Source organism: Cherax quadricarinatus, chromosome 9 (genome assembly GCF_038502225.1).
Source record: "Cherax quadricarinatus isolate ZL_2023a chromosome 9, ASM3850222v1, whole genome shotgun sequence".
Taxonomy (NCBI): Eukaryota; Metazoa; Arthropoda; class Malacostraca; order Decapoda; family Parastacidae; genus Cherax; species Cherax quadricarinatus.
The window spans coordinates 31,493,290-31,504,021 of record NC_091300.1 but is presented as its reverse complement, the minus strand read 5'-3'; the positions used below and the strand labels follow the sequence as shown (position 1 = coordinate 31,504,021).

The 10,732-nt window shown below is 42.6% G+C and overlaps 1 protein-coding gene across 1 annotated transcript in view; it reads left to right on the top strand.

Moving 5' to 3' along the window:
• The window catches only part of LOC128685952 (steroid transmembrane transporter SLC22A24-like), a 54,541-nt gene that overhangs the window by 2,047 nt on the left and 41,762 nt on the right, over positions 1-10,732 (top strand). Inside the window, exon 3 of the mRNA XM_070083117.1 lies at positions 9,830-10,028. Coding sequence (XP_069939218.1) covers positions 9,830-10,028 — 199 coding nt within the window. The remainder of the gene's footprint in view (positions 1-9,829; positions 10,029-10,732) is intronic.

Sequence of the window (10,732 nt, the reverse complement as noted above, 5' to 3'; positions counted from 1 at the left end):
TCCTTACAGTGGTATTCTTTCTTACAGTGATACTCTTTCTTACAGTGATACTCTTTCTTACAGTGATACTCTTTCTTACAGTGATACTCTTTCTTACAGTGATACTCTTTCTTACAGTGGTGCTCTTCCTTACAGTGGTGCTCTTCCTTACAGTGATACTCTTTCTTACAGTGATACTCTTTCTTAAAGTGATACTCTTTCTTACAGTGATACTCTTTCTTAAAGTGATACTCTTTCTTACAGTGATACTCTTTCTTAAAGTGATACTCTTTCTTACAGTGATACTCTTTCTTACAGTGATACTCTTTCTTACAGTGATACTCTTTCTTAAAGTGATACTCTTTCTTACAGTGATACTCTTTCTTAAAGTGATACTCTTTCTTACAGTGATACTCTTTCTTACAGTGGTGCTCTTTCTTAAAGTGATACTCTTTCTTACAGTGATACTCTTTCTTAAAGTGATACTCTTTCTTACAGTGATACTCTTTCTTACAGTGATACTCTTTCTTACAGTGATACTCTTTCTTAAAGTGATACTCTTTCTTACAGTGATACTCTTTCTTAAAGTGATACTCTTTTTTACAGTGATACTCTTTCTTACAGTGGTGCTCTTTCTTAAAGTGATACTCTTTCTTACAGTGATACTCTTTCTTACAGTGATACTCTTTCTTAAAGTGATACTCTTTCTTACAGTGATACTCTTTCTTAAAGTGATACTCTTTCTTACAGTGGTGCTCTTTCTTACAGTGATACTCTTTCTTACAGTGATACTCTTTCTTACAGTGATACACTTTCTTACAGTGATACTCTTTCTTACAGTGATACTCTTTCTTACAGTGATACTCTTTCTTACAGTGATACTCTTTCTTAAAGTGATACTCTTTCTTACAGTGGTGCTCTTTCTTACAGTGATACTCTTTCTTACAGTGATACTCTTTCTTACAGTGATACTCTTTCTTACAGTGATACTCTTTCTTACAGTGGTGCTCTTTCTTACAGTGATACTCTTTCTTACAGTGGTGCTCTTTCTTACAGTGATACTCTTTCTTACAGTGGTGCTCTTTCTTACAGTGATACTCTTTCTTACAGTGATACTCTTTCTTACAGTGATACTCTTTCTTACAGTGATACTCTTTCTTACAGTGATACTCTTTCTTACAGTGATACTCTTTCTTACAGTGATACTCTTTCTTACAGTGATACTCTTTCTTACAGTGATACTCTTTCTTACAGTGATACTCTTTCTTACAGTGATACTCTTTCTTACAGTGATACTCTTTCTTACAGTGATACTCTTTCTTACAGTGATACTCTTTCTTACAGTGATACTCTTTCTTACAGTGGTGCTCTTTCTTACAGTGATACTCTTTCTTACAGTGATACTCTTTCTTACAGTGATACTCTTTCTTACAGTGATACTCTTTCTTACAGTGATACTCTTTCTTACAGTGATACTCTTTCTTACAGTGATATTCTTTCTTACAGTGATACTCTTTCTTACAGTGATACTCTTTCTTACAGTGATACTCTTTCTTACAGTGGTGCTCTTTCTTACAGTGATACTCTTTCTTACAGTGATACTCTTTCTTACAGTGATACTCTTTCTTACAGTGATACTCTTTCTTACAGTGATACTCTTTCTTACAGTGATACTCTTTCTTACAGTGATACTCTTTCTTACAGTGATACTCATTCTTACAGTGATACTCTTTCTTACAGTGATACTCTTTCTTACAGTGATACTCTTTCTTACAGTGGTGCTCTTTCTTACAGTGATACTCTTTCTTACAGTGATACTCTTTCTTACAGTGATACTCTTTCTTACAGTGATACTCTTTCTTACAGTGATACTCTTTCTTACAGTTATACTCTTTCTTACAGTGGTGCTCTTTCTTACAGTGATACTCTTTCTTACAGTGATACTCTTTCTTACAGTGATACTCTTTCTTACAGTGGTGCTCTTCCTTACAGTGGTGCTCTTCCTTACAGTGATACTCTTTCTTACAGTGATACTCTTTCTTACAGTGATACTCTTTCTTACAGTGATACACATTCTTACAGTGATACTCTTTCTTACAGTGATACTCTTTCTTACAGTGGTGCTCTTTCTTACAGTGATACACTTTCTTACAGTGATACTCTTTCTTACAGTGATACTCTTTCTTACAGTGATACTCTTTCTTACAGTGATACTCTTTCTTACAGTGATACTCTTTCTTACAGTGATACTCTTTCTTACAGTGATACTCTTTCTTACAGTGATACTCTTTCTTACAGTTATACTCTTTCTTACAGTGATACTCTTTCTTACAGTGATACTCTTTCTTACAGTGATACTCTTTCTTACAGTGATACTCTTTCTTACAGTGATACACTTTCTTACAGTGATACTCTTTCTTACAGTGATACTCTTTCTTACAGTGGTGCTCTTTCTTACAGTGATACACTTTCTTACAGTGATACTCTTTCTTAGAGTGATACTCTTTCTTACAGTGGTGCTCTTTCTTACAGTGATACACTTTCTTACAGTGATACTCTTTCTTACAGTGATACTCTTTCTTACAGTGATACTCTTTCTTACAGTGATACTCTTTCTTACAGTGATACTCTTTCTTACAGTGATACACTTTCTTACAGTGATACACTTTCTTACAGTGATACTCTTTCTTACAGTGATACTCTTTCTTACAGTGATACACTTTCTTACAGTGATACACTTTCTTACAGTGATACTCTTTCTTACAGTGATACTCTTTCTTACAGTGATACTCTTTCTTACAGTGATACTCTTTCTTACAGTGATACTCTTTCTTACAGTGATACTCTTTCTTACAGTGATACTCTTTCTTACAGTGATACTCTTTCTAACAGTGGTGCTCTTTTTTTTACACAGGTACTCATTCCTTATAATAGTACTTAATAGTGGCACCACTTTTCAGTGGTACTCTTCTTCACAATGGTACTCTTATTTACAATGGCACACTTCTTTACAATGGCACTCTGCTTTACGGTAGTACTCTTCTTTGCAATGGTACTCTTCCTTACAGTGGTAATCTTTTTTACAGTGGTACTCTTTCTTACAGTGGTACTCTTCTTTACAGTGGTACTCTTAGTTACAGCTGTACTCTCCTTAAAAGTGCTACTCTTCTTGACAATGGCACACTTCTTTACAGTGGTACTCTATAGTGGTATTCTTCTTTACAGTGGTACTCTGCTTTGCAGTGGTACTCTTCTTTACAGTAGTACTCTTCTTTACAATGGTACTCTTCTTTACAATGTACTCTTATTATTATTATTATTATTATTATTATTATTATTATTAGTAGTAGTAGTAGTAGTAGTAGTAGTAGTAGTTGTTGTTGTTGTTGTTGTTGTATTAGTATTATTGGTGTTCTTCTGCTGTTGTTGCTGCTGTTGATGTTGTTGCTATTATTATTATTATTATTAGTATTATTATTATTATAATTACTATTAATAATAATAATAAAAATGATAATAATAATAATACTGTTATTATTATTATTATTATTATTATTATTATTATTATTATTATTATTATTATTATTATCATTATTATTATTATTATTGGTGGCCCTTGGCCTCGTGGTTAAAGCTCTTGCTTCACGCGGTGAGAGTCCGGGTTCGATTCCCGGCAAAGAGTTGAAACATTAGGCGTGTTTCCTTACACCGGATGTCTTTGTTCACCCATCAGTAATACTGGGTACTTGGGTGTTAGTCGACTGGTGTGGGTCGCATCCTGGGATAATATTGATCTAATTTGCCCGAAATGCTCTGCATAACAAGCTGCTTTCTATATAGTAGTATGTCATTGATGTCAGCTAGGACTGTATACCATGTACATGTACTTGTAGAAATAAAGATACGGTGGCAGTGGCGGCAGGCGGCGGCGGTGGCGGTGGTGTTGTGGCAGTGGCGGCGGTGGTGGTGGTGGCGGCGGCGGTGTGGCAGTGGCGGCGGTGGTGGCGGTGGTGGTGGCGGTGGCGGTGGCGGTGGTGGTGGCGGTGGCGGTGGCGGTGGTGGTGTCGGTGGCGGTGGCGGTGGTGGTGGCGGTGGCGGTGGCGGTGGTAGGTGGCGGTGGCGGTGGCGGTGGTGGTGTCGGTGGCGGTGGTGGTGGAAGTGGCGGTGGCGGTGGCGGTGGCGGTGGTGGTGGCGGTGGCGGTGGCGGTGGCGGTGGCGGTGGTAGGTGGCGGTGGCGGTGGCGGTGGCAGGTGGCGGCGGCGGTGGCGGTGGCGGTGGTGGTGGCGGTAGGCGGTGGCGGTGGCGGTGGCGGTGGCGGTGGTGGTAACGGTGGCGGTGGTGGTGGCGGTGGCGGTGTGGTAGGTGGTGGCGGTGGCGGTGGCGGTGGTGGTGGCAATGGCGGTGGTGGTGGCGGTGGCGGTGGTAGTGGCGGTGGCGGTGGTGCTGGCGGTGGCGGTGGCGGTGGTAGGTGGCGGTGGCGGTGGTAGTGGCGGTGGCGGTGGCGGTGGTGGTGGCGGTGGCGGTGGCGGTAGCGGTAGCGGTGGTGGCAGTGGTGGTGATACCGGTGGCGGTTGTGGTGGCGGTGGTGGTAGCGGCAGCGGTGGTGATGGCGGTGGCGGTAGCGGTGTTGATAGCGGTGGCGGTAGCAGTGGTGGTAACGGTGGCGGTAGCGGTGGTGGCAGCGGTGGTGATAGCGGTGGCGGTTGCGGTGGCGGTAGCGGTGGTGACAGCGGTGGTGGTAGCGGTGTCGGTAGCCGTAGTGGTGGCGGTAGCGGTGGTGGTAGCGGTAGCGGTGGCGGTGGTAGTGGCGGTGGCGGTAGCGGTGGCGGATGGCGGTGGTGGTGGCAATGGCGGTGGCGGTGGTGGTGGCGGTGGCGGTGGCGGTGGCGGTGGCGTGCCGGTGGCGGCGGCGGTGGCGGTGGTGGTGGCGGTGGTGGCGGCGGTGGCGGTGGGGTGGCAGGAGCGGTGGCGGTGGCGGTGGCGGTGGCGGTGGTGGTGGCGGTGGTGGTGGCGGTGGCGGTGGTGGTGGCGGTGGCGGTGGCGGTGGGGGTGGAGGTGGCGGTGGCGGTGGCGGTGGTGGTGGCGGTGGCGGTGGCGGTGGCGGTGGTGGTGGCGGTGGTGGTGGCGGTGGAGGTGGTGGTGGCGGTGGAGGTGGCGGTGGTGGTGGCTGTGGCGGTGGCGGTGGTGGTGGCGGTGGCGGTGGAGCGGTGGCAGGTGGTGGTGGTGGCGGTGGCGGCGGCGGTGGCGGTGGTGGTGGCGGTGGTAGGTGGCGGTGGCGGTGGTGGTAGGCGGTGGCGGTGGCGGTGGTGGTGGCGGTGGCGGTGGTAGTGGCGGTGGCGGTGGCGGTGGCGGTGGCGGTGGTGGTAGGTGGTAGGCAGTGGCGGTAGTAGTAGGTAGTGGCAGAAGCAGGTAGGCGGTGGCGGTAGGCAGTAAGCAGTAATAGTAGTTGTATAGGAATTAAAATATCAGACGTAAGTATGGGATACGGTTTTAATGACCCATAATATCTCACTATGTATCCCATAATGTATCCCATTCAAAGGCTGTATATGGTAGAGTATATAACACTGAAGACGAGACAAACACTGGAGGTGTTCCACTTGTGAAGAGTACAGCAGATGTAAGGTACACTGTATCACCTGTGAAGAGTACAACAGGTGTAAGGTGCCACTTATAAAGAGTACATAAAGGAAGAAGCAAGAGAGGACAATATCCTACTGGTAAACACTAACATTCACCTGCGCGACCCCTCATGTTAGATCCTTGTTGTGTTCCCAAACCTAATTGACCGCTGTGAACTGGTGGGTCGGGTGAGGTTTCTCAGTCTGGTGTGATCACTCAGTCTGGTGTGATCACTCAGTCTGGTGTGATCACTCAGTCTGGTGTGATCACTCGGTCTGGTGTGATCACTCAGTCAGGTGTGATCACTCAGTCAGGTGTGATCACTCAGTCTGGTGTGATCACTCGGTCTGGTGTGATCACTCAGTCAGGTGTGATCACTCAGTCTGGTGTGATCACTCAGTCTGGTGTGATCACTCAGTCTGGTGTGATCACTCAGTCTGGTGTGATCACTCAGTCTGGTGTGATCACTCAGTCAGGTGTGATCACTCAGTCTGGTGTGATCACTCAGTCTGGTGTGATCACTCAGTCTGGTGTGATCACTCAGTCAGGTGTGATCACTCAGTCTGGTGTGATCACTCAGTCTGGTGTGATCACTCAGTCTGGTGTGATCACTCAGTCTGGTGTGATCACTCAGTCAGGTGTGATCACTCAGTCTGGTGTGATCACTCAGTCTGGTGTGATCACTCAGTCTGGTGTGATCACTCGGTCTGGTGTGATCACTCAGTCTGGTGTGATCACTCAGTCTGGTGTGATCACTCAGTCTGGTGTGATCACTCAGTCTGGTGTGATCACTCAGTCTGGTGTGATCACTCAGTCTGGTGTGATCACTCAGTCTGGTGTGATCACTCAGTCTGGTGTGATCACTCAGTCTGGTGTGATCACTCAGTCAGGTGTGATCACTCAGTCTGGTGTGATCACTCAGTCTGGTGTGATCACTCGGTCTGGTGTGATCACTCAGTCAGGTGTGATCACTCAGTCTGGTGTGATCACTCAGTCTGGTGTGATCACTCAGTCTGGTGTGATCACTCAGTCTGGTGTGATCACTCGGTCTGGTCTGGTTCTCCTTAGTACATTTTTTTTTTCAGTTGCTTCGAGAAAGATCCTAGTGTAGGGATTGAAACAGACCTGTTTTTCCTTATATATATATATATATATATATATATATATATATATATATATATATATATATATATATATATATATATATATATATATATATATATATATATATATATATATATATATATGCAAAACAACCACTGTGAAAGAATAGAGAAATTCCAAGAGCTCTCTTGAGTACTCACATTATCAAGGAACTATGGTAATGTGAGTAGTCACGAAAGCGCTTGGAATTTCTCTATTCTTTCAGAGTGGTTGTTTTGCATATTTTGAAATCACCTGTTTACTGTGATCTTATTGCATATATATATATATATATATATATATATATATATATATATATATATATATATATATATATATATATATATATATATATATATATATATATATATATATATATATATATATACATACAAAGTAGAAGTGATGCAAGGAGGGAAGAGTATATGGAGAAAAAGAGAGAGGTTAAGAGAGTGGTGAAGCAATGTAAAAAAGAGAGCAAATGAGAGAGTGGGTGAAATGTTATCAACAAATTTTGTTGAAAATAAGAAAAAGTTTTGGAGTGAGATTAACAAGTTAAGGAAGCCTAGAGAACAAATGGATTTGTCAATTAAAAATATGAGAGGAGAGTTATTAAATGGAGAGTTAGAGGTAGGAAGATGGAGGGAATATTTTGAGGAATTGCTAAATGTCGATGAAGATAGGGAAGCTGTGATTTCGTGTATAGGGGAAGGAGGAATAATAATCTTGTAGGAGAGAGGAAGAGCCAGTTGTGAGTGTGGGGGAAGTTCGTGAGGCAGTAGGTAAAATGAAAGGGGGTAAGGCAGCTGGGATTGATGGGATAAAGTTAGAAATGTTAAAAGCAGGTGGGGATATAGTTTTGGAGTGGTTGGTGCAATTATTTAATAAATGTATGGAAGAGGGTAAGGTACCTAGGGATTGGCAGAGAGCATGCATAGTTCCTTTGTATAAAGGCATAGGGGACAAAAGAGAGTGCAAAAATTATAGGGGGATAAGTCTGTTGAGTATACCTGGTAAAGTGTATGGTAGAGTTATTATTGAAAGAATTAAGAGTAAGACTGAGAATAGGATAGCAGATGAACAAGGAGGCTTTAGGAAAGGTAGGGGGTGTGTGGACCAGGTGTTTACAGTGAAACATATAAGTGAACAGTATTTAGATAAGGCTAAAGAGGTCTTTGTGGCATTTATGTATTTGGAAATGGCGTATGACAGGGTGGATAGGGGGGCAATGTGGCAGATGTTGCAGGTGTATGGTGTAGGAGGTAGGTTACTGAAAGCAGTGAAGAGTTTTTATGAGGATAGTGAGGCTCAAGTTAGAGTATGTAGGAAAGAGGGAAATTATTTCCCAGTAAAAGTAGGCCTTAGACAAGGATGTGTGATGTCAACCTGGTTGTTTAATATATTTATAGATGGGGTTGTAAGAGAAGTAAATGCGAGGGTCTTGGCAAGAGGTATGGAGTTAAAAGATAAAGAATCACACATAAAGTGGGAGTTGTCACAGTTGCTCTTTGCTGATGACACTGTGCTCTTGGGAGATTCTGAAGAGAAGTTGCAGAGATTGGTGGATGAATTTGGTAGGGTGTGCAAAAGAAGAAAATTAAAAGTGAATACAGGAAAGAGTAAGGTTATGAGGATAACAAAAAGATTAGGTGATGAAAGATTGGATATCAGATTGGAGGGAGAGAGTATGGAGGAGGTGAATGTATTCAGATATTTGGGAGTGGACGTGTCAGCGGATGGGTCTATGAAAGATGAGGTGAATCATAGAATTGATGAGGGGAAAAGGGTGAGCGGTGCACTTAGGAGTCTGTGGAGACAAAGAACTTTGTCCTTGGAGGCAAAGAGGGAAATGTATGAGAGTATAGTTTTACCAACGCTCTTATATGGGTGTGAAGCATGGGTGATGAATGTTGCAGCGAGGAGAAGGCTGGAGGCAGTGGAGATGTCATGTCTGAGGGCAATGTGTGGTGTGAATATAATGCAGAGAATTCGTAGTTTAGAAGTTAGGAGGAGGTGCGGGATTACCAAAACTGTTGTCCAGAGGGCTGAAGAAGGGTTGTTGAGGTGGTTCGGACCTGTAGAGAGAATGGAGCGAAACAGAGTGACTTCAAGAGTGTATCAGTCTGTAGTGGAAGGAAGGCGGGGTAGGGGTCGGCCTAGGAAAGGTTGGAGGGAGGGGGTAAAGGAGGTTTTGTGTGCGAGGGGCTTGGACTTCCAGCAGGCATGCGTGAGCGTGTTTGATAGGAGTGAATGGAGACAAATGGTTTTTAATACTTGACGTGCTGTTGGAGTGTGAGCAAAGTAACATTTATGAAGGGGTTCAGGGAAACCGGCAGGCCGGACTTGAATCCTGGAGATGGGAAGTCCAGTGTCTGCACTCTGAAGGAGGGGTGTTAATGTTACAGTTTTAAAACTGTAGTGTAAAACACCCTTCTGGCAAGACATATATATATATATATATATATATATATATATATATATATATATATATATATATATATATATATATGTATATATATATATATATATATATATATATATATATATATATATATATATATATATATATATATGTAGTTATATATATATATATATGTCGTGCCGAATAGGCAGAACTTGCGATCTTGGCTTAAATAGCAACGCTCATCTTGCCATATAGGACAAGTGAAAATGTGTGTATGTAATAATTTCGTCAAAATCATTCTGAACCTAACGAAAAAAATGTATTTCACTGTGTTTGTTTAGTATTAAATTATTGTAAACAAATCTAAAATATATTTAGTTGGGTTATGTTAAAATAAATTGTTCTTGTTATAATAAGGTTAGGTAAGTTTTCTAAGTTCCTTTTGGTGAAAAATTATAAATTTTTACATCAACATTAACGAAAAAAATATATCTATAAACCTATAAGAGAAAATTTTAGAAAGGACTTAATTTTAAATGAGTTCTTGCTAATTGACCAGTTATACATATTCGGCACGACATATATATATATATATATATATATATATATATATATATATATATATATATATATATATATATATATATATATATATATATATATATAATATTACCTATCTAGGACTACAGTGGGAGGGCTGCCCCAGCATTCCCAGTGCGAGATGTACACTAGAAACTACTCTCTATTGGTTGGAGTTCCATGGGAGGAGCGTCTTCAACACCTGCCTGAAGGAGACGTTGAAGAAGAGTCTCTCCCGACTCAGCCATGCGAGGCGTGGCAGTATGACACCAGCACCTTCAGTTCCACGCTCATCTCGGAGGTAAGGCCCTTGAAGAGTGACAAGGACATGACCTAGAAGCTGGGGAGGACTCTCACTCCAAGGAACTGAAGCTAAATAACCTTTCTTAAAGATTAAGATCTTCATTAAATCTCATTCCATCCTATTTGTGGTTTGAAGCCACAAATAAATGAGTATACACACACACACACACACACACACACACACACACACACACACACACACACACACACACACACACACACACACACACACACACACACACACACACACACACACACACACACACACACACACACACACACACACACAGAGGAAAGGTTGAGAGAAATCGGACTGACGACACTGGAGGACAGAACGGTCAGGGGAGACATGATAACGACATACAAGATACTGCGGGGAATAGACAAGGTGGACAGAGATAGGATGTTCCAGAGAGGGGACACAGAAACAAGGGGTCACAACTGGAAGCTGAAGACTCAGACGAGTCACAGGGACGTTAGGAAGTATTTCTTCAGTCATAGAGTCGTCAGGAAGTGGAATAACCTAGCAAGTGAAGTAGTGGAGGCAGGAACCATACATAGTTTTAAGAAGAGGTATGACAAAGCTCAGGAAGCAGAGAGGGAGAGGACCTAGTAGCGATAAGTGAAGAGGCGGGGCCAGGAGCTGAATCTCGACCCCTGAAACCACAATTAGGTGAGTACAATTAGGTGAGTACACACACA